This window comes from Tenebrio molitor, chromosome 2 (assembly GCF_963966145.1).
Source record: "Tenebrio molitor chromosome 2, icTenMoli1.1, whole genome shotgun sequence".
NCBI classification, from domain to species: Eukaryota; Metazoa; Arthropoda; class Insecta; order Coleoptera; family Tenebrionidae; genus Tenebrio; species Tenebrio molitor.
Genome location: NC_091047.1, coordinates 11501263 through 11526728, shown reverse-complemented (window position 1 = coordinate 11526728; position 25466 = coordinate 11501263). Strand labels below are relative to the sequence as shown.

Genomic DNA, 25466 nt, shown 5'->3' with positions numbered 1-25466 from the left:
TACAACTGGTTTGCATTGCATTAAAAAACGCAGTCGTATTTTTGATGTTTATTTTAATTTCTGCGGCAAAAATAAGGTAGCTAGTCTTGTTTTGACATTTGTTTATTAGAAACGTCAAAAAAGTTTTCATTACGTTTTGTAAAACACTTTCAATTCCATATTATTGCATTCGTAAACATGGAATGCAAAGAAAACGACGTTAACGATGCCGATATCGACGACAAATTTCCCGCAGATATTGAAAAAGCGGCAAATACAGCCACTTTAACATTTATAAATAAATAAAAAATAACTAGTGTTAAAAGTTTTTTTTTACTAGTGTTAAAAATACTTTTAACACGGTAAGTTATAAAGAGCAATTTTTAATCAAATTAGCTTCCACTAAAAACGTCACTTTTAATGTCAGTTAAAAACAGTATAAAAACATTTTTTTTTATCAGTGCATATGTATTTCAAATATGTACCTATTAAAGTAATTAAAAGCTACGGGAATTTAACTTGACAGTTATCTCATATCTGTTAACGTCCAAGTAAAACCAAAGGAATATACTGAAATTACTGATTTTTTTCTGTAAATAGAGACTACAATAAGTAACTAGAACACATTTCCGCCATTATACAGGGGTATTTACGAGGAATAATGGGCCTAACAATCTCCCGACGGCCACGCAACCAAATAAACATATTTGATCCTTTTATTTTTTAATGAATCCAAGACTTTCAGTTGTCGTTACGTGACATCTATGTATAATGTATTTGCGTTTAAATAAAAATAACATAAAAAATTCACATTAATTTAGTCAAATTAAAAAAAAAAACTATGTATGTTTTAATTTTTTTTCAATAAATATAAATAATCCACGAAGGCCATGAATATGTATAACTGGTTGCATTTCAATATTTGTAAGGCCCATTATTACTCGTGAATAACCCTGTAGTACATTATTTCATTTATGTATTACCTTTCCCAAAATGCGAAATTGTTCTTTTCTTGGTTGTATCTATTAAATTTAAGTAACTTAATGTGTTTGACTTCAATGATGTAATTATTGATCACGTAAGATCGTTACTGTTATGATAAAGTGTAATTTGCTTTTTAAATTTCATTCGTTATTTTTCAAACTTCAATTAATAAGAAAATTTGCAAACTATAAATAATCATAATATAAAAGAACAATTTCATTTGTTTTGTGTCACCTTAAAACCTTTTTTTCTACTTTGCGTTCGTACTGATGCTATTACGATACTGTTTTACGTATCGTAATAGGAAAAGGCGTGATATAATAATAATACTAAAAATAGTGAAATTTATTTTTTTAATTTTGACGGATACTGTGGTGTCGCGGCAGACCGCAGACGTGACCTTGGGTGGAATCCTTCAACTTTAACGGTTTTAAATTAAATTTTTTTTTTCATTGAAAAAGTGGCAAAGTAGAAAAAATACTGGTATGACATCTCGTTTATAAGGCATATCATTGCACTTACTCCTTTAGGGCACTCCTCGCTACGCTCGTCGTGCTCTAAAACCGTGCGTGCGATAAAATACTTCTTATAAGACTCGTATCATCATATACTATTATTTTTACATTATTTCATTAATGATTTAATAAAGTGATAGATTGTTTTGCGTACAGTGTTGTAACATTTTATTTAATATATCGTCCAATCCATAGAATTTGTTCTTAAAGTTCACGATCGTTTTAAACACGCAGCAGGCCAAGATTTTTTTGTTAGATTGGCGTCAGGTCCTGTCGAATGACGTTTCGTTATTAAATATTCGTCATATTGTCAATTCCGTAATTGATTTAGTGCATTTCAATTATAACCTAAAATACAAATACAAATAAGTGAATCGATTCAAAAAGACCTACGGTTTTAGCTCCAGCGCCACCTTTAATAACAAATTCAATGGATCGCTCGATACAAATATCATAATTTTATTCATCTTTAATGGTAAAACCCATTTTACCACTTTATTCTGGGATAATTATTGGTTACAATTACAGGAAATGTCCATCACCTTAGCTTTAAAACTGACAATTCACCGAAAAATCTGCTTACCAGTGGCGTCACGTTTGGCAATAAAGCTGGTAAATTACCCATTCTTACGAATGTAAAATGTTCCTCCATTATCAGATAATAATAAAATGCGAGATTATAATTCCAACGTCTAAAATTCATGAGGTATGATTTATTATTAAGTAAGACCACAAATTGTCTACGCCTATGTATCGAACGCTTATCTCCAAAGAATTCCGCAACGACATGACCGATAATTTGCAATGCCTGCTCTGATTTGTTTTCTTTTTGATCACTTTGCATATTTTTTTAAGATGTCACATTATAAAGGGTTGCTTTATCCAAAGGAAGTATAAGAATGTATGTAGGTAGTTCAAATCAGTAAATTTTTATCTCGCAACGTGCTAAACATTACTGCTTTTTCGAAATTTCTGACAGAAATATAATTTTCTAATTATGTACGAGTATATAAATTGTCATTATTTTATTAAAGACTTTTTTTTCTGACGTCCGTCTTAGAGAACACGTGATTAAAATTCATTTTCTGTGATGGGCATACTTAGGACTTGTTAAATTTTACCCAAGTTAAAGTTCATCTTTGGTGTTCGAACCAATTACCTTTTTCGTTATTAATTCCATTACCTTTGCGGTTTTTAGTAATTCCACTTAGTGAACATATAATTTTCTTTTATTATGCGCACGAAACTTATTTTATTCACGCCTAAAGACAGGTGTTCGGTACTTCTTTTCTAACAAAGAAATATAATGGCAGTGTAAATTATAGATAAGGCTTTAAAACCCAAATCATTGCATGATGTAGATGGTCTGAACCCAAAGACGAGTGCTGTTTACTTTTTTGGTTCATTCACCCGATTTTGCCACACTCGCGTGTCATCGTGTCAAGAATATTTTCTATTTATAATATTGCAGATTTGCAATTTTGTTTGATACATTTACAAGCAAAAGCAATTAAAATATCGACAAGCTTATCTTTAGACGGTGTCTTTGTAGGCGACACACGACCAATCCGCTTCCTCCTACTGAAAAATTAATTATTTTTAGATCAGTTTTTCAAGCGAGATCGGTCCGGAGCAATGTTTCAACAAACAATAAAAACTTGTTCTTGTTGCAGCTCAAAGTACGGACCTTCTAGAGGACTGCCAAAAATTATTAGAACGGTTCAAGTATCCTTGGGAGATGATGCCGCTGATGTATGCCATATTGAAGGATGCCAGGGCCGACCTTGAAGAAGCTTCAAGGCGGATCGATGAAGGTGAGTACCACTGAAAGTCTCCACTAGTTTTCAATGACTTGGAGTTTAACGAACGAGGACATTGTAAACCAAGCTGCAAATCGAATGTGAATGTGCATTAGCATTTGCATTTTGGTACGGTATTGTAAATACACTGATTAGTTAGTGCTAATAAAATTAATGGATAACTCATTTAGGAAAGCGCGCTGTGAACGAATACTCAAGAATGCACAACCTCAACATGTACGACGGAGTGGAACTTCGAAATTCAACGCGTCAGTATGGATGATTAAAAAATTAACCATCACCCAAAATTGTTTCTTTTGATTAGCTTTCATAACCTCCTTAGCTCTTAATTTTCGTAAATTGAACTTTCAAATTTTGGGTGTTTCGTACTTTGTAATCTCATTTTCAGAATTGAATAATGCATGTGTTCTTTTCTCCTAACATTTATAGATAACAAGAACCAAGATCGAAGAAGTTTCAGCGGAAATCCATCCTTCAAGTCTGTCAACCTTCAATTTAAATGCAACGTGTTAATATAGATCTCCTACGTCTTCAAGCCAAGCCGTCACTATTACTTAGTTGTTGTTAATAATAGTCAAACCAAATAATGTTTCATGTTTATCAAGTATTATTGCCACCGAGCTCAAGAAACACAGAAGAAAGAAGATTCAATTCATTTTCTATTTATGCTGCTAGAGATATTATTTAGTCTTAGTATTTTCAACCGCTAAACATTTTAAAGTAACTTTTCTGAACAGTTTAAAGTTGTAAAAGTATATTTTTGATGTGAAATTTATGACAACTGGGAAACGTTTGTCCGCAATGTTTTTGAGGAAGTAACGAATGTGTCACAAGAGCATTCTAAATCTTACAAGGTAAGTCTTGCAGCTGTTCCGTATAGTGGAAAAATTGCAGGAGGTCTCGTAAAACTTTTGCTACATCGAATAAAATTTACTAATTTTTTTCTACTGTACCGTTTAAAATTAAAAATGAGATTCTTCTACTGTCATTTGAATAATGAAAATTCTTAAATGAAAACTTACTAATTGCAGGGGACAATCGATAATTGTAAAATAGGAAAAACCCTGCGATTTATTAATAATAAATATTTTTATCTTCAAACGTCATAAAAGTGACAAATTGTGTCACTCAAATGACAAGGTAAAAGTGTCATTTTATGTGATTAATCGTTATTTACACAATTAGTGGGACAAAAGCAATATTACAGGATTCGAGTGTGAAGATTGCAGATGACGAGGGCGTTAGCCCGAGTTCATCTGTGATCACACGAGTTTCCTGTAATATGCTTTAGCCCACGTGTTATGTACAAAATTGTATCTAAGACCGCCCCGAATTAAAAAAAAAAAAGGTAAATCTTATTTATTTCCGCCAGTTTCATTACACCACTCAGTGGAATAATAACTTACTTATCCCACTGAGTGGGGTAATGAAGCTCACTTATCCCACTGAGTGGAGTAATGAAATGCGTCCAGTAACGAAGTTCCTTATTTCACTCAAATAATTTAAATCACTAAAATTGCGTTCTAATGGTATTCGTTTTATGGTTTTATTGCGTTTGAAGATAAAATAGTATATTTTATTCAAGGTAAAAATAATTTTGTATGGCTTAGCTGAATTATTTGTCTCACTTCGTTCGGCAGATAAGCTTTCAGGTTCGCCATACAAAATTTCATTTTTATCACTAATAAAATAATATACTATTTTTGCATATCATAATTAAAGTGGCACTTTTTTACACGCAAAATCGTAGTGAAAGTAGCACTTTTTTACACGAAAAATCGCAGTGAAAGTAGTACCTTTTGCATCATTTTATTCCATCTCCTTGGAGACGATTGTCAAAGCATCCCTATTGCCTATTTTTTAATGTAATTTTTCATAAATCCTTTTAGACCAAATTTCTCAACTTTTTTCGATATCTAAAAAAAATGTGTGTACAACACGTTATGAAAGTCTCTTTTTTTCCACTTATTTGCTTGATCAATCTGCAAATTCGTGAAAAAAAGTGTGACTTTCATAACTAGTTGTACAAATTACTATTTTACGAAATTAGAATAAATAATTAAATAGAACAAACAGTTTTTTAATCGTCATTAAAACTACTTCTCCACTAAATTCGGTTTAAATTATATTGTAAAAAATTCATATACAATAGATGCTCGATTATCCGGAACAACGGGGGGGTAGACCCATTCCGGATGATCGAAATTCCGGATAAAACGGAGCATTCAAATAATTCCTGGTTGCAATGATCATGTTATTTTATTCAACATACAAATTAATTACAAAATGAGAAAAATTATATTAATGGAAATATGATGAAATTGAAGTCTATTTATGCCCAGTCATACGTTTCCTTGATGCATAGTCTCTCCAACACAAAAACGTGAACTAATGAATTTTGCCACAATAAGGTGTCTATTCCAGACAAAATAAATAGCGGGAATCAGATTTCCAGTCAAAACAATTATTTTATTATTTCAGAGAATCAGATTTCTATCACATTAGAACTTTCCGGATAAAACGGAGGCCAAGAGCCAACAATTCCGGATAAAATGGTGAAATTGAAAAACACTTTTGTTGCGGATAATGCGGAGTTCCGGATTTCCGGGTTCCGGATAATCGAGCTTCTACTGTAAATTCATTTGAGCCTCACTTCGCCAATTAAAGTTTCTGAAGATCCTAATTGTAATTTATTAATCTAACAGTACGAAACAAAATCAGTGAAATTATTTCCACTGCACTAATAAAAAGTTTATTACTCAGTACAATATTTCCAATTTTATTTCTTAATTTCCTTTAAGACAAAGGGCTGCTAAAAATGTTGCTCAACGTCGTTAGAGAAAATGTATTTCAACAATATATGTAAACAATAAGACTATAATTAAGGAATGTCAAATGAAATTAATTTCACCCTGCTTAGAAAATCGTCTCTGGTTTCTCCTTAGCGACCGAATTTTCCTTAAAAATTAAAATTTATTCGGATGAAAAGTGCTTCCGTATATGTACAGTTGAAAAAACGATAAACAAGTGTGCCATAATTTATCCTACGGTTTCAAAAAATTATAATGTCATGGAATTAACTATTCAACATAAAATTACTTCCTTTATTAAACGTTTCAAAAAACAATCCATTATGTCTAAAACCTACACGGTCCGTCATAAATAATACCCGTTTTATAAATGACCGCAATTTGAATTTGTTTTAACTCAAGTTTTTTTGAAGCACACTTGGCCAACTTTCTAACGATTAATGCATTATTTATTTTAAAAGTACGGACGGACTTTGAATAATTAATTACAAGTAAAGTCGCAAAACGGACTTATTATATTATAATTATAAACGTCAAGTGAGATAAGTGCATGTTACAGAACACTTATTTTAACCGTGTTATGATTTATTAATTTCAATTTGTCGAAATAATGTATGAAAACCATTCTGTGCGATTTCTATGAAACGAAGGTTATTCAATGGTAATTTCTGTCTTTTCAATGAAGCAACACAGTTAGTTCATTCTTAACTTCCATTCTTTCATAAATAGCCTTAACGTACATATTTCAATAATATAAATTTATTTATGTCGAGTAATGTTCGTTAGAATTCATTCAAGACACAATAGGTATAATTTACAATAAATTGACTCAACGAACGGAAGGGAGGCTAATAATAATACAAATGCCAGTAATGTCGGCAAAAACATATTCCTGTAAGAATTTGATAAAATCATAAATGAATAAATGACGAAATTGAAACATTTCACACGACGCAATGGACACCGATTTCATTTTTTGGTCCATTGCTACGTATGTTTTACAGTGTTACATTCAATTCTTTACTTCTTCCACTAGTTACCCATAAAGTTTTTTATCAATAAGGTTTCATGTTCGACCAAGTGTCACTCTGCTCTGTGCAGAGTTCTTTTCACGGCAATCTGGAAGAACGCTGCAGCACATTTTCAAAATATACACATCGTTTGCAATAAGTTACGCTATGCAATTTCTAATAGCACACGGTCGACATTTTTAACAGTTTTCTTGCATGTCCTCTCCAATCTCGTATTACGAACAATGTGCGCTCCACGTGTAATGTTAAGCAAACTGCGAAAAAGATTATGGATTTTGACTACTTCAAAGGATTCCACTGTTTAATGACGGGACGGATATAGGACCGACTTTGAAAGACAGATGTTATTTTCTATATTTTGCAAAAACACTACGCGTTCTGAGAGAAACATCAACTTTAGAAAAAAAGTCAAGAGATCATCTGTCTGATATTTCGATATTTAAAAAAAGTGCTGTGTGCGTCATCTACATAAGCGCACGAATGAAGAGAAACTTCTATTAATTTAAAAAACGAAAATTATTACTGACGATTATTTTGAATTTCACGATTTTCCCGCTCTCCCACGCGCCAGCGCTTATCTCATGCATGCATTAAGGTCACTAAATCAACACACTACGTGTTAAGGTAGCGCCATTACATTCCTGGCGTGAGTTTATTGTGGAACAAAGTTAATAAATGCAAATGTCGTAAGTGCGACGAGGAAGACATCAGTTTCAGGGAATTCAGTTTGGCAAAATGACAGCAGTCTTTAGTGACACTTCAAAATTTTCAAACGTGACTCTGTTTTGTTTATCCCCAGGATAGATATATAAAATCACTTATGGCGTTACCTTAACACGTAGTGTGTTGATTTAGTGACCTTAGCATGCGTTACTCACTTCCGTTTCATGTTTGATTTTATGTGTTGTTCATTTTTTAAATCCACTTAACTCAAAAACTAGTAAACCGATTTTCTTCAAACAAAATTTGTTAGAAAGGGATTTTTTTTGTTACGCTCTGCATATCGGTCCATCATGATACGACATTAAGAAGTTTTATCTGTTTAGCTGATTTTTTAATCTAATCTTAAATGTATATAAGTTAATTTCACTTTTACATACTTTAATTTCATTATGGTCTAAGACAATTATTGTTCTTGACCTGGGGTCTGCGGAACACCGGTGGGGCGTTATGTCTTCAAAGAAAATAATAAAGGCTTGAAAAATTGTTATGTACAGCTTTTACAGTTAAAACGGAAAAAAGACACTTCAGAGTTTTATCGTTTCAGATTTTGAAAATAATACAAATATAATTATGTATCGATAATACAGGGTGTCCCAGAACTGGCTCCCCAGAGAAAACAGGCATGTGCCGACAACAAAAAAGACTCTAAATTGACTAAAATAAATTTTCTGCTAGCTCAAATTACCGAGTTACAAAGTTTTTAATTTCACCAACCGATCGGTTGCTAAACAACAACAAAAAATCTCTGATATCGCACAAATCAATAAAATGTTTGGGCAACTGGAATTTTGACGTTTTCCGATATAAAAATTCGTTGACGTTTATCTGTCATCAACATCAAGACTTGACAGTTGTAAAATTCGAAATAAACAATAAAAATGGCGATTCTAAAAAGAACCATTTATTTAAATAGATAACAATGTTAAAGCAGATGTTCGAAATGACCACCATTCATTTATATGCACAATTGTGCTCTACGTAACAAACTTCTTGTAGTAGCGTTAGTTATCATTTCTTCAGTAACTGAAACAAAGCCTCCTGAATTCAAACTCTCAGATCAGCCTCTGAATTTATGATGGGCCGCCGATAAATGATTCAGATCTGGAGACCTGGCAGGCCAATGATGCGGTCCTCCTCGACCGATCCAGCGCTGTGGATATTGGTTATCCAAAATTTCCCGAACGTTTCTGCTAAAATGTTGGAACCAGTCATTTATGCGATAAGCAAGAGGTACAATTTCAAGTAAATCAGGTAGCTCCGTTCCAATGAACTGAGCATATCTTGCCCCCGTTAATTTTGCGGGGAATTCAAACGGTCCAATCTAGAGCCGGGGATTCGGAATTTTAGCAAATGGAAGAATCCACCACGCTTATACTTGCCAAACGATCGCCCAATAGCCCAGTCCACAAATTAACAGAAAACCTATGTTGAAAACCTCTGAGAAATTATTCTCTTGGATTTTCCTCTGCCCAGATATGAAGGTTGTGATAATTGGAACAACCTTACCGGCAAAATAGCGACTCATCAGAAAACAGTATCCGTGACAAGAAGTGTGAAGCATCGTTTTGGTTTATTAACCATAGATAAAAGTCTCGCCTAATTGGATAATCCTCTGCCAGAAGATGTTGTACTCGTGTATAGTGGTATGGATGCCTCCTATTATCAGCTAGAACTCTCTGCACCGAACTCTTGGATAAACCCATTTCACGAGAAACTGTTCGAATACTCCGGGTGCCGTCTTCCTCAAAGACATTCAGTACGGCTTCCTCGTGTTCGACAGTCCTTACATTTCTTGGAGCACCCCTAACTTCTTCTTCGAACTGGCTGCATCTGACCCGTTTCTCGACCCCGAGCGATTAATTTCAGGATTGTTTTGTCTTTGTGGAAATTGTTCACGGTACAACCTTACTGCTTCACGTGCATTGTTCCCACATCGCGCAAAAGTAAGAATCATATCTACGTACTCAGAGGAAGAATACATGTTAAATGATACACTTGAATTAAATATCGCAGCGAAATTCTATAACAAATGTCAAACTGACGTAAACAATCATTCTAATAAATGTAGTGGACCAAATCAAATGGACAGAAGTATAGAGGTTTACGGATAAAAAGGAAACCTAGGCAACGCAAAATTGCAATTATTCCACCTTAATGATGCTCAACTCTAATTGGTCAACTTCAGAATGTCTTTTCTCGGTTATCATTTGAGATAGGACTTTTTTTCTTCAAAATACACGTTAATATATTCGCCCTAAGGCTCCCTTTTTTCTCTGGGGAGCCAGTTCTGGGACACCCTGTATAAACTGGGTAATTTATTAATGATTTCATTGACCCTTGAATATGTGTTTAATGGATCCAATGTCTCTCGTGATAGCGTAATAGAATTTAAATCTCGTTAGACCCTATTGCCAAGAAGAATGCGCTGCTTTAAAAAAAAACCTCAAGGTTCTTTTCAGTTTTTTGCGTTTTTACTGGATGGGTAATTTTGACTGGCAATAACTTTTTTATTTTCAATATCCATACAGTAGTTTTTCGAATTTGCGTCTCTAATAGATCTATTATTGTATTCAAGTTGGAGTCGTTTATTATCTATTAAAGCATTCGTGGTTTAATAGATCTCTAAGAAAACTTTTATCAATATTTCAATGTATTATTGTCATTTACACGAAAAAACTTCCAATATTAACGTTCAAACTACTTTTTAACATCTGTTGTAGATGTAGTTGCATCCGAAAATTTCCTAGAATTTGAGAATTTAATTTTTTTATTTAATAATTAAAAAAGGGTGCAAATTTGAAAAAATAACAAGAAACTTGTTTTATAAGGGCATTGGCGCACTCATCCCATAGAAAACTCCCCTACGGCTCGTTTTCTACACTTGGGACCCGTGCGCCAAATCAACCCTTATAAAACATTTTCTTTAATATACCATTATTTAACGAGTTCGTGTATAAATTGGGCTTTTTTGGCATGAGTGGACCAGTTTAAAACGCGAGTGAAACGAGTGTTTTAAAGGCCCACGAGTTGAATACAAGGTTTTTTTGTTCGACGAGCCCCTTAAAGGCTTCAAATCCCTTAAAATCCTTAAAATTAGTTTGACGTTTCGTTTTGACAAGTGGTGACATTTATCAAAATCCGCTCACACAGGAGAAAATTCTCAAATTCTGACAGTGTCGAGCAAAAAAATATATTTTGAAGCAGATTCAGGGAAAAATTGATATAGCGTTCACGTTGTTTTGGTATAATGTGGGGCCATGACTTATTTTTTTCAATGTTGGACTTTTGTATCACTAAATGCCTGACTTGCAGACCTATCAAAATGACCGTAACATGTCTGAGTATTCTTCTATTGCAAACTAGTAAAACTGACAACAATGCATTAGGCATTGACGCTTTGACGTTTGTAACCCCTCTACGGTAACCTAAAAATTAGAAATACATAACCCAATTCAACAGACAGCTATACTACCAAATTAAATGCAAAATTTCCATGGCTTCCCATCATGCCAAAACAACGTGAATGCATTTTAAATGTACGTATTTGTTTACTTCCTCGTCGAAAAAGAAGGCGGAAATAATTATGCATCTGATGTTGAAATCAACTTAATGTAACATTTTATTGAAATGCTTCAAACTTGTAATGTGGTTTCTTAAAGGTTTCACTCCTGTTAAATACATAGTATAGTTAAGTGCTAACCATAGAATGCAATTTTCCAACGATCCACACGTGACATGATGGCCATATTTGGTACATATATTATTGGAAAGTACGCAATCATATCGACGATTTGCTTTCAAGTATGTCAGTAGAGGCCGCTGTGGCAAATATATCTATCGAGCGATCAAATTAATTTGTAATCGAGTCATCCATGAATCTGAAATCGTATGTCGTTACTTGAACTCCACGCTCCGATTAACACAGCGTGAAACATAGGTTAGATCTTGACAGTTGACATTTCGGTTTAGTTTGTTCGGATCTATTTAAAAATGACATTATCAATATTTTTGAAAACCAAACCAATTTTTAAAAAGTCTTTAAAATTACGTAACTTTAGATCCCACAATTACGCATATCAGTCGCAAAAGATATACACCGTATCAAATCCATGGATGACTCGATTACAAATTAATTGAGGCTCCTTTTAAGGGTGGTTTCCAGTCCATACAAAGACGGTATTGTTTTTGGTGATTTTTTAAAGCATTCACCTTTTTACGGTCTTTTTTTGTGTACCACTGTTAAAGTAAATAAAATAAAGTTGCTAAGCTTGTTACTCGTAACCAGCAACCACGTGACGAGAACATTGCGTAAATTAATAAGAAACGTAAAAATGAATTACGAAACGATTTAATGGACTCAACATTTTTTTGGCAATACAGAGTATTGAAATTGTATGTTAATGGGAAGAAAATCTTCACCATAGTAAAGCTTACGGAGATATATACCTACCTATGATCATATAAGATAATAAATAAAAAATTTTTATGAGTGATTTTTTGCATTTTCTCCGTATTTCCTTAATTTGTAAAAATGAGAGCAAGTAATAATTGAACTAGGCACAGAATGTGTGAGGGACACATGATCATCTCACGTTTTCTCTCCATGATTTTTTTTGCAAGAAATAAGCTTCAATTCAAATTTGAGTTTTTCCACACTCTGTATGAGTTGGTATTTGTGTGGTTTTTTTAATATGTTAAGGCCCGGTTTATTTACCTTCAAGTAAATTTATGTGGCCAGTAGTTGCTATGATTTAGAATCTGCTATTGGTGGATCCATAGTAATTACCATTCAAATAAAGTTACTTGAAGGTGAATAAACCGGGCCTCAGCCTTGTATCAATGTTTAATGACAGTGCGCTATCAGGCATAGCAAAAACTTCAAGTGCACTTGTGATAACCTACTGTATGCTACTTAAATCCCAACTCTGCACTACCGAAGTGAAGACAAAACATTGTATTAATATGATGTCTTCTTGTTTATCTTGTTTATACCATTACGTAAATATTATGTAATGTATCTATCTGATTCCCTAAATTAGATCATATTTGCTTTCAAATATCAGGAAGTTCGTAAAATTTCACTTGATACTCGTGGATAACAAAAATCATTAACACTTTTTTTTACTATAAAGGAAAAACTGTTTCCAACTTGTGCCACCCAGTAGCATACGGAATCCGAATAGTTTAAATAGGCAATTATATTCACGTAATATATACATATTCTCTTGATTTATATTTAGAGAAAGATTAAGGCTGATGCATCGTGTCATAATTTGTTAGTAAATTATTGCCACAGTATTCCAAAATTGCAACTTCCATGTTCATACAGTTTTATTGTTTTGGCAAAATTCCATGTATGTGTAATACATTCCTTTATTTTTATGCAGAGTACTTAAAATATTACGAATTTTTGCAGCTTGCGTTTTGAAAAGTGTGCGCGCTTTAGGAAGTTTGCATTTCTCCTGATGCAAAGTAATGCATCAAGTTTTATTTATATACCACTAAAACAAAGATAAATTACACATTCTCGCAAGGACATAAATTGTCAATTTTTTATCATTATTAACTTTATAACAAAATACATCGTAACGTCAGTCGACGTGTTTTATGAAGCATAAATTATAATGAAGCAATTGCTAGCAATTTTTCGAATTTATTTTTAGGTCTTACAGGTTTCACTATCAACTTCTGCGTTAAGTGAGGTGTAATTAAGACAAATTAAAATGTTTAAACATGAAGTGCACTTGAACCGGTGGATTGGCACCAGTTAAGCAGATCGCGCTTAGCCAGTTAACACTACTGTGTTCGTGACTTTTTTTGTATTTTATCATTTAATGCCATTATTCAATTAGCAGTTACCGTTACAATGGCAATATTAATGCACATTGTGGTAGTGCAAACAATCGTATTGCAAATCATAATATTAGAAGCAGGAGTATTAAGTCATTTCCTCTTTTGTTGATTAACTGGCTGCGATAAATCGGTACCAGTAACGCGCTATTAAATGCAAATTAGTGGTCTTTCTACATTGCAATTTGCATGAATCGTTTAATTAAAAACCACATGTTACACTTTACATGACCACTGGAAAATTAAAATTTTACGTCGCCATTTTTCCATTGAGAAACGGATCACACACGATTTGTCCTCGTTCGATCGATCGAGAGAATCACGAATTTATTTCTTAATTGGCGGTTTCCTCTAAACGACTCGGGAGATTGTCGTAGATTTACGATTTCATGTTGAACAAATTATTTTTGGCATTGTGACCGTGTTTATTTTGTCGTTTTTTCGTAACAACCTGTACCGACAAGTGTACAACATTCTTTAGAAGTTAGGGAGATGTCTAGTTTGTTATCTTAATGTTAGACGATTTATATTCCAAATATAGATCCTTGGCAGTGGCATTGGTGCAACACTCATTAAAAAAATTATGCAAGTGTCTGGCCATATAAGTGATATCACAATTATCTTGTATAGCAACAAACTATTCTACAATAATTACAGCCTTGTACTTTGTGTGTACTTAATACTACGCACGTGTACTAACGGTAATAATCTTTTTCCTTTTTCTACAACCACCAAAAAAACGCGACATTTATGCATCGTTATCAAGTCGCAAAGTGTGTCATTTCTTGATAGATCAAAAATAGTTGTCAAAAAGTTTCCTTGGATGTTTTAATATTTTTTTAAAATATTTTCTCCTATGTGAACGGATTTTGATAAATGTCACAACTTGTCAAAACGAAACGTCAAGCTAATTTTAAAGGTTTTAAGCGATTTGGAGCCTTTAAGGGGCTCGTCGAACAAAAAAACGTATTCAACTCGTTCGTGTGTAAATTGGGCCTTTTTTGGCACTCGTGGGCCTTTAAAACGCGAGTGACACGAACGTGCCAAAAAAGGCCCAATTTACACACAAACTCGTCAAATAAGCTACTATTTTTCACTGTTTTTACGGTGGTAAAAAAAATTAAAACACCCAACGAAAATTTTACAAAAATTCGTAACCAAGTGACCAGCGTAGGCGGACAACTTGAATGTCTGATCGTTTTGTAGTAAGTATGAATTTTATTAGCAAAGGTTTAAAAAGCGGTTGTAGAAAAAATAGTGTTTGTATTTCGTGCGCAAGATGGTTGTTTTGTTGGTGCATTCGAATGAGTTTGAAGTCTCGACCTAACGGTCTCGACCAAAAAACAATCTCTCGACCAAAAAACAATCATTTTGCCCACTTAATACAAAAATAACTACATATTTGTTACTATGTTGTGTAACTTCAGAGTCAAGTGCAACATTGGGGTAGGTCGGTAGGTTATTCTCAACTTGGCGTTGCTTTATTTTTTCAACAACACCTTGACTTTTTAACTCGTATTTTAGTCGCGTGTTACGAACCGAATCTTATTGATGATTTTATTTTAATTTCGAAGTGTATTCTGGAGTTGAGAATTTATATTATGCGAGTATACAACCAACTAAACAATTTGCCTGACCAAGCTCAATTTCCATATTTATCGATTATAGTACATAATATAATAAGGAATGCACTATAATTTTTGCAATTAAGTACAATAGTTGTGAACACGGGTGAACCAGGTTTTGAGTCACTGGAAAAATAAATGTCTTCAAAATTGGTCCGCATTAATAAAAACATTGTTTTCTATTCAGCTTTTGGTCGTTTGAAAGTGGAGTTTGAGATTTAGTTTTGCTTCTGTTTATCTTGAAGGGAGGTATTATTTTACTGGAGCCCATGTAAAGTAAGGAATAAAAGTCCTTAAACTGTCGTTTGTTTGGTAAAAATCCTCAAACCAGATAATTGTTAATTGTAAATGGTCGCCTTTTAGCAAAAATTATACTTTTCTAGTCAATTTTTTTTTTTTGAAATTCTCATATATATGTACCTACCTTATCAATAATTAGTTAGGTATATAAAATGTCGACAATTTTATTTAACTAGAAGTCGCGATTTCTCGCGTGCGCGTATACGATGCCCCACCCTGTATATACGGATCTAGGCCAACTCGACACCAAACCTTAGAAGCAATAAACATTGACCGGCCAACTCGACACCAAAAAAAGCAGGTAGTTTTTAAAGACACCCCAAGAGATAGGCCAACTCGACACTAAGCGCCCACTCACTACCTGGTTATATGATGCCTCCTAGTAGAGGGTATTTCCTGAAGGGCAAGCGTCTTTTCCGCATCAACTATTGCTTATAACACCCCTATAACCGCAGGTACAATTTTGGTGTACTGCTTTTCCGCACTAGGAGTTCGAGAAATTGCACTTAAGTTTTTAAGGGGTGCGTTATAGACACTTCATAATTTTTGTTTACTACGCACTATTTTATTTTAAATCGACTGGTTCATTTAAACTTTGTATTTTTATACAGTGTGCCCACGAAAGTGGTAACAACTTTTATTTTAAACATTTTTTAATCTTTAGGTATTCATTATTTTTGACTTTTGCTTAACCTAATTTACAGTGATACGGACAATATTTTGTAATGTTTCCATATATCGAAAATATTTTCTCTTAATACATAGTTCCATTTGGTGGTCTTATAAAAATAACATTATAAGTATGTATTTGTATATTATAAAAAAAAAGTATTTCGTCATCTCATTTTATAATCCCTGATATATTCCCGCAAGAACTCTAGTCACTGGCTGCGATATTAAACAGGGACCGTCCCAGGTAGACAGTGCCGAGTTGGCTTGACCACGGTGCCGAGTTGGCCGGTTATCCATGGGCTACCGGTGCCGAGATGGCCCGTTGTACTTTATTGCAAATTTTACCTAGGTATAATAAAGTGGCGAGTTGGCGTCCGCCCGTATATACATCTACCTTTTTTGTTTGAATTAAAAAATTAATTTTGATCAGATGAAAAATAACCTTTAAAAATATATTTGATCCTTTCTGACACTTTTTGAGTTTTGTAAAAAAATTGTTCTTTTCTAATAGCTACTTTTTGCAGTTTAATTATTGTGTATTTACTTAAGTACATACATACTTACTATTGGTGAACATTTTTATGTCGAATTCAAACTGGAACAACATTTAATGGTTAAAGAAGTATAATTATGTTGACGACATAATATAAGGGTAATTAATATGGAAATCAAAGGTGATTTGATAATTGTCTAGTTGTCACTTTTAATCAAATACTTTAAAAACTGGAAAACCAGATTATTTAATTAAATTAATGAAACAGCTTTTAAAAGGCCAATATAAATAAAAAATTGATTTGGAACTCTCGATGTTACTGATAATAATAATGTTTGTTTTACTACGCGATATGTATAGTTTAAGTTATCATTATGTTAGTGACTAATCAATGATTATTATTATTTGCACGACATTGACATTTAGACTTGGAATACATTATTTCTGGTTGACAATAACAATTAATTTATAACTTGCTTCTGCAACAGTAGTTTTTATCATTTTTACCTAATAAAAATGAAAAGTTTATAACACAAATACATAATTAATAATTTTTGTCGCCTTGTCGCAAGTCAGTTTCGTTGTTTTTAGATTTCGACAAAATGAGAAAATACATTTTATGATGCGACAAATAGAGAATATTTGTCATTCATGAATGCACATGCAACGAGCTGTACGAAGTGTCCTTCCTCATTGCCCCTACTAAATATAATTTTTAGAGTAATTTTGTTTACTATACCGGGTGATTCAGATTGGTATTCGCGCCCCTACATCTTTTTTGTTTTAAGAAAAAAGTATAGCAAACCATATATATATTTGTAAATCGCTTGTGAAACTACAATAGATGATGTTGTCAAATCTTCTCTACGGTGACATATGTCAAAGTTTAAGACAGTCAACTCTTTTTTTTAAATAGTACACTATACATTTCTTAGCCTATTCTTGTAAAGCTTTTTTTTCTACATTTGAATGTGTAAAAAAAGTTGACACTTACATCAGAAAAAAATCGAGAAAAAAAAATATGATTTAATTTATTCGAAAGCGTTAGGTATATTCTAAAAAGAGCTAGTTAGCCAAACATTTGTAAATTAGCATTATGTTGGTTCCTTGAAAGTCACTATTTAGTATTTACAAGACTACCACGTAGCCAAAAAATAAAATTATTTGACCTTGTTTGTTTTCCAGCCTCGGGTGCGCCTCGGCCAGAAAACTGAGACTCGGACGAAATACCAAATCCACACTGAATTTACTATGCTAAATTCGCGTTATGTTGGTTCTCTGCATCTCACTATTTTAAGAATTACATAGCTAAAAAATAAAATTATTTGACCGTGAAATACTCAATCCATCCTGAATTTATTTTATTCGAATATTAGAATTTACACTTATTCGAATTTTAATAGTCAGCTATTCAAATATTCGAATAATTCGAATACGATTCCTAAGACTCATCATGTCATTCATGCACTATCAAAATTCAACTACATATTTTCATCGTGTATGCATTCAAAGCGGTATAGTCAGGAAGATGTTAGGTTTCGAAGCCAATGTTATCATCGTTATTTATTTAAATGTAGGTTATAACATAGCTATTTATTTAAATGTAGGTACTTTAATAATTGACGCTATTAATGTCAAAATTCAATTGTCTCCATGGCTAACTAGCTCTTTTTAGAAAATAACACTTTCGAATAAATGAAATCATATTTTATTTTTTTTCTCGATTTTTTTCTGATGTAAGTGTCAACTTTTTTTACACATTCAAATGTAGAAAAAAAAGCTTTACAAGAGTAGGCTAAGAAATGTATAGTGTACTATTAAAAAAAAAAGTTGACTGTCTTAACTTTGACATATGTATTTATCGTAAAGAAGATTTGACAACGTCATCTATTGTAGTTTCATAAGCGATTTACAAATATATATGGTTTGCTATACTTTTTTCTTAAAATAAAAAAGATATAGGGGCGCGAATACCAATCTGAATCACCCGGTATAGTACGGTGCGATCAATTAAAAAATAAATCGAGTTGGCGTGTTACCTATGGCAACCCATGCTATAGCATAGGCTCCAAAGCAAACTCGATTTATTTTTTAAATGATCGCTCGGTATTACACATTAGATAACTTGAAAAGTTCCGCTGAAAGCAACAAATTTTGCAAAGATTAATTTTAGAAAACCAGTAGGTAAAGGGATTGCACGAAACTTTATTAGGTATATCTTTTTGCAAACACTTTTTGAGTTGATAACATGCGACTACATTTTTATGTCGTTATTAAGTTTGTTTACGTATTTTAATGGTCATCTGAAGAACATAAACTGTATAGAAAATATGCGCTAAGCACCAAGGACTTTATTACCATGTTGTCTTAATCTTCTTAAATTGTCAAACACCGAATTTAACGACTACGTGAATTTAATCGTCTCGAAAAGCTTGACCGTCGTTATTCTGAAAGTTGTGGGATTTATAACGTTTAAAATCAAAATAGCAGCAGATCTATCTTGATTCTGACGGCATAGTAAAATTTAAAATTAAATTAAATCTTTGAAGTAAAATTTGTCATTTTCTCAAAAAAAAATATTCCTAGGTAAGGTACCAATTTTTTTCATTCATCATTTCGGTAGTAAGGAGGTCTATAAGAAAGATAAGAAAAAAGTGGGGGTTGTCAATTTAAAAGAATTGACGAAGACGTCATTGCGCAAAAACCAGTGACGTTATTTAGACAAATTGCAGGTCACAGGATTTTCTTAAAAACATCACATAAAGCTATTTTGAATTTGGTTCCAATTTTTATGTTCACGCTGTATATTATACATATAATTGATATACCGGGACATTTTTTTAACATTGAACATAGCCCATACTTATTCCCTATGTTCAGTTTTAAAAAACACAGGTCAATGCATGTTTTAATCACGTAACCAAGGTAACGAAAATAAGTACTTGACAGATTAACAAACTGGTCAAGTTGTTTGAAGAAGAAATACACATAATGCCGTTATTCTATGCCAAGTGCGTGACATTTCCAATGCAACACATGATAGACCAATTCCATCAATTGGGACAATTTTTAACATTATTTCAAAATCTCTGTTGTTCGGTATAGTTGGTTGTATAGCAACTCACAATGCATTGATCTGTGTTTTTTAAAATTGAACATAGGGAATAAGTATGGACTATGTTCAGAGTTAAAAAAATGTCCCGGTATGTACATATGTACTATCGCGGCCATCCAAAAGTGAACGTTTTTTTTTTATAGTTTGATTTTTACTTTAAATCATAGGCGTCCTAAAATGTCAAAGTTTGACACTAGCGATACAAAAATTATGAAAACTATTTTTTTTTTAATGCTACATCAGCCACATCTCACTCCGATGCAGACAGCTGGGGCTATTGCAAAGCTACAAGAAAATTGGTCGTTGGCTGCTGTCGCGAGAGAATTACATTGCAGTAAGACTTGCATCTTCAATACGTATAAAGAGGGGTTGGCAAGAAAACAGGCTTGAGAGGCCAATGCGAATAGGTGTTGGAAAGGTTTCTTTACTAAAGTTTACTTTCACTTTAATAATGTATTAATTACTTCTTAGTCTCATTTTTATTATTACAACTTTTTATTATTAAAATAGGAACGCCTGCTGCACTTTTGGATGGCCGCGATTGTACATATAAAACAGAAAGTTTCCTCATTGTAAAAGGAGATAACTTGCTTAATTATCCTTTTGCTGAAAATTTTGAATTATCATGTTCAACGGCATTGTGTAGTCAAGTTGTTTATTACAAAAAATTTTGTACGTGGGACGTTCCGTATAATTGTAAGTTACAGCTATTTTTAAAACAAATTATAATTTGTCATTAACGGAAAATAAATCATTTATATTGACAAATACATAGATATTAGTTACACGTTTAATTTCAGTGTATTCAATTACAGCAGATTCCGGTTAACTGGGACACCCGAAAATGAGGGCAACTGTTTATTTGGGCCAAATGCTGTAAAACACTGAGCTTTGGTCCATTTTGGGCACAAAATGATGCATAATTACAAAACATTTTTGTGAAATTTTCAAACATATTTTAATCAAATCTGATAAGTCATTGAATAAGCATACAGGGTTATTTACGAGAGGGGTACTTCTGAATTTTTATTTTGCCGCAACCAACAATACAATGGCAGTGACTACTAAATCAAATGTGTTATTACAAAATTACAAATTAAGTTAATGTAAAAGGTGTTCGAAGTGTCTACCATCGGCTTGGAAACATCCGCAGCGGCGACAGAATTCCTTCCACGCTCTGCATAAATGAGGATCATCAGTCTTTTCGTCGTTATTGTAAAAACATTTTTTTCGAATTGACAAAGATTTTTTGCTTTAACGTCGGAGAGACAGGACTAAGAGCCGTCGTGGATTCAGTTATAATTTTTTTTTTAATTTGAAATCAAGATATTGTTGCAATGTGTATAATGGGTTGCGGCAAAAAGAAATTCAGAAATACCCCTCTCGTGAATAACCCTGTATAAAAGAAAATCTTTCTAATTTTGAAGTTCCTCAAATACGAACTGTTTCTAACAAACGTACAAATTTATCATTAGCTAAAAAAGTGGAAGCAAAAGTAGCCGATTTTAATATCAAAGGGGCTGTTAAATCATTATCCTCGGATGACTCATTAGCTTCATTCAATTAAGATGTTGCTGAAGAATTAAAAAAAACATCCTTTATAGTCTCGCGAACTTTTTTTCCCAGACGCTTTCGGACCAGGAGACTCCTTTAATAGTCTATGAGCAAAACGTTCGAGAAGCTATCAATTCCTTTCCTGCCGGTTCTCCACCAGGTTTAGATGGCATGAGACCACAATACTTGAAAGATATCTTTGTCAGCGGGTGAAGCAGGTCAGCAGGCACTGAGAGCTTGAACAAAACTGTGCAATTTTTTATTGTCTGACCAACTTCCTTCAGAAATTTGTCATTTATTATATGAGTCGTCTTTATGGGCCCTTCATAAGAAAGATGGAGGAATTAGACCGATCGCTAAAGGAAACTGTTTACGAAGATTTATTTCATAAGACAGGTGCTTAATAATTTCGACAAAACAGTCCTGTTTGGATGTGTCCCGATTTACCGGAATTCGCTACATTTATTATTTTAATATTTAGGTTTTTTGAAACTGAAACACCGAAAAAAACAATGTCATAGACAAAAAATTCTTATAAAAGGTTTTTCGTTTTCGAGATACAAATGATTGAAAATTTGGTCAAAATTGCTAGTACGCTGCTGAGTTAAAGATTGCCTGATTATCTTGGTAGTTTAGCAACAATAATAATCAAAGGTGTCCGTTGTTGTCGATTGAGAGATTGATTTTCTCGAAATCGACAATATGCATTTGCGCTCGCAACACACAAGATTTTTTCTACAATCGCAACTCTGACTACTGCATATTATTTTATTTGGACCAAATCAATGTAATACCTTCTTAAAATCAGAAACTAATTATTCACAATATGTATTGACATTAAAAGTACAATAATTACGGTTTTTGAAAAGCAATCCATGCTCTGGAAGTGTGCATTCTGGTTCTTTTGCTGCACAATTTCGGGAGGTGTACACGAAAACGCTTCCTCAACAGTTTCCCTTCCTTCTACAGGCTTTTGAGCAATGTTTTTTGTAAAAACACAAAGAACACAGACACAAACTGACACAACAATTCTTTCTGTTTATTCATTGTCACTAGTTACAATAATCACTGGACATCTGATTTTAACAAAAAAATCGAAGAGCGAGCGTTTTGTACATTTTTTCGCGCGTGAGCGACAAAGTGACAGTCCCCTGAAAACGTCAACTTTGCGTTGTCAAATGCAAGCGCAAAGACCTACTTTCTACATCGATTGTAGAAAAAAGATTTTAAACGTAGTTACTTCACATTTAAGGAATTGCGTTTTCAGTAGATATTTATACCAATAAAAATAAATAATTTCCACGTTGAAGATGTTTGTGTGCTATGCAGTAATGGTTGGAATGCTATAAAGTACCATTTTACTAAATTATTTTGAATTTAGCGATATAGCCCATTACTGTATAAAATGCGGAAATAGTTATTTATTTAACGAGTTCGTGTGTAATTTGGGATTTTTTTGGCATGAGTGGACCAGTTTAAAACTCGAGTGAAACGAGAGTTTTAAAGGTCCACGAGTGCCAAAAAAGCGCAAATTACACAAGAACGAGTTGAATACAACGTTTTTTTGTTCGACGAGCCCCCCCAAAGGCTCCAAATGGCTGAAAATCTTTAAAATTAGCTTGACGTTTCGTTTTGACAAGTTGTCAAATTCATCAAAATCCGTTCACACAGGAGAAAATTCTCAAATTCTGACAGTGTCGAACAAAAAATTATTTTTACTAATGTTTGATTCTGATATGAATTATTTTGTTGCCATATTTAATAATATGACAGTTTCCAGTTTTGGAATTTTGCATATGTCTCTGTAATAATAAATCACGTCTGAATGTTGTGAATGTAAAAATCTTTGTATTTATTTCGACGTAAGAGGTGTCCGAATTTGAGAGACCATAAAATACATTTCATTAACGATTGGTGGTTCAAACGACGACAGTTACTATAGATTTTTTACAAGAAGCACATTTAAATTAGAATTTGCACCATGCCATAATATATTAGAGTGCAAGGAATAAAACTAAAATAAACTTATTATAGGTTCTTTCGCCTTTCGATCTTGCTTTCCAGGTTGTTGCCGAGTTTTACGACTGTGCCACCTGTCCGATTCAATAATAACAATGTTCAATTCGTTATTCAGTTTTTAATTTTGTTTTTGTTTGTCAGGTCGTGACGCCGAGATTTTGTTAGACTTCTGCCAAAGACTAAAGGATAAGTTCCAGTTGTCGTGGAAAATGATTTCGCTGGTGGACGTTATTATCAAATATGCCAAAGATCAAGACGAGGCGTGGAGGCAGATTGATGAAGGTAAGGCATCCAGCAAGAGCAGAATAAATCACGAACTTCATTAGCAATAAAGTTGTGGGTACTTGTACCTGCATGATTTATTTTATGTTTACTTTGTGCTTTATCTTGGAGCTTTTTAGAAAGCGAGGGCTTCGGTTCGTTTATCTCACCTATTTCTGTCGGCGAAAGAAAACAGTGGAGTTGCTGGTGTGTACTTGCGAACACCAAACAAAAGGGTCTGTTCTCAGCAACAGTTTACAAATAAGCCAATATATGCGAACAGTGTGAATGTATTTTTATTAAATGTGCCAGTGAGAGCCTGTTATGTTTTGAAACAACTGCATAGCATCGTTAAAGTGTAATTTATGACCACCGTAAATACAGAGGTTATAATATTTTTAGTATGTGCATATGCGTGCTTTTGCTATATTGATGTATTATACAACGTACGACGGCAATTTTTAATGGCTGGCCTTTGCCCAGCTGCCGAAAGTCGCAAAAATTGAAAATCCCACCTAGAAAGTCGCCTCCGACAGGTGGAGGGTCCGCTTTCGGGGCTGCTTCTTCACGCGACTCGAAACTGAAACATTTCAGATAACAAACCGCGAAATAAACCGGCGACATAGTTGTTTTAAAACTGCCACCTGGGTCTGTTCATTCCACATAACGACTTAAACTTCCGCCGGAGTCGGTAAAAACGCATTATATTTAGCAAGTATGAACCATTGTAAAATAGAAATAGGCTCGTAAATTCTAACTGTTGTCTCACTCGAAGGGTTCTAAATTTATCCGCGCGCGCCGCACTTTTATCCATTGAAAAGCTCGATCGCTTGATTTGTCATTGCACACTACAAAGCTGCGAGATGAAGACATGAACGGATCGCGTTTCGTTGTCTTCCTTTAATCTCCTTTGCTTGATTCCAGCATTCCTAGAAATTCGAGCCTTGGCCGCCGTCGAAGCAGCGAGGTATACTTACCATCACATCCCTTATTCTGGATTGTACCCAAGTGCAGCTGCTGCGATTTATCCGCCCGTATATTTGCCCTCCATGTCCATGTACCATCCTGCCACGTTACTGGGATCCATGCCGCCCAATACGTCGCCGTCTCACTCGCCGCCCATCGCACCCACAGCGATCAGGCCCAGCAGTCGAACGTGATGAAGGTAAGGATGTTTCACACCACCAAGACGTACCATGTTCATTCAATAAATATTTTTCTTTCTAAATACGATTATTAAGTACTTTCTGGTAAGTTGTAAACTAAATATTTGGGTATAACTTAGAAAGTAACCAACGTGTATTTGTTTTTTATTTGTCTTACACAGTTTGTCCTATACGTGTCGTTTTATTTAAGGAAAACATTACCTACAGATGTAAATGTTACTTTGACAACTAACATGGCAAAGTCGGCGTTGTGGGACATGTGTTAATCTGTATTACAAACATGGAATAACATTTTTACTCGTAAAATGAAAAAAAAAAATTAAGAACAATTTTTCTTTAATCCAAAATATCGGGTGTTCATTTAAATTTATCCCCAAAGTTGGCGTTGAAGAGTCGATTGTGAACGCACCAGTCGTCAGTCTGTAGAGTAAAAACCCAAACAACGCAAAAAGTGGGATTAAATTTAAGCAGCTTATCCATGATTGGATCTGTAATCCGTGGTGCGTTCACAATCCACTCTTCAACGTCTACTTTGAGAATACCCAACAG

At 33.7% G+C, this 25466-nt stretch overlaps 1 protein-coding gene across 1 annotated transcript in view; it reads left to right on the top strand.

Moving 5' to 3' along the window:
• Nucleotides 1-25466, top strand: part of dsx (doublesex) — a 125053-nt gene that overhangs the window by 55146 nt on the left and 44441 nt on the right. The window contains exons 2-4 of the mRNA XM_069038060.1: nucleotides 3152-3292; nucleotides 23632-23772; nucleotides 24676-24916. Coding sequence (XP_068894161.1) covers nucleotides 3152-3292; nucleotides 23632-23772; nucleotides 24676-24911 — 518 coding nt within the window. The 3' untranslated portion in view covers nucleotides 24912-24916. The remainder of the gene's footprint in view (nucleotides 1-3151; nucleotides 3293-23631; nucleotides 23773-24675; nucleotides 24917-25466) is intronic.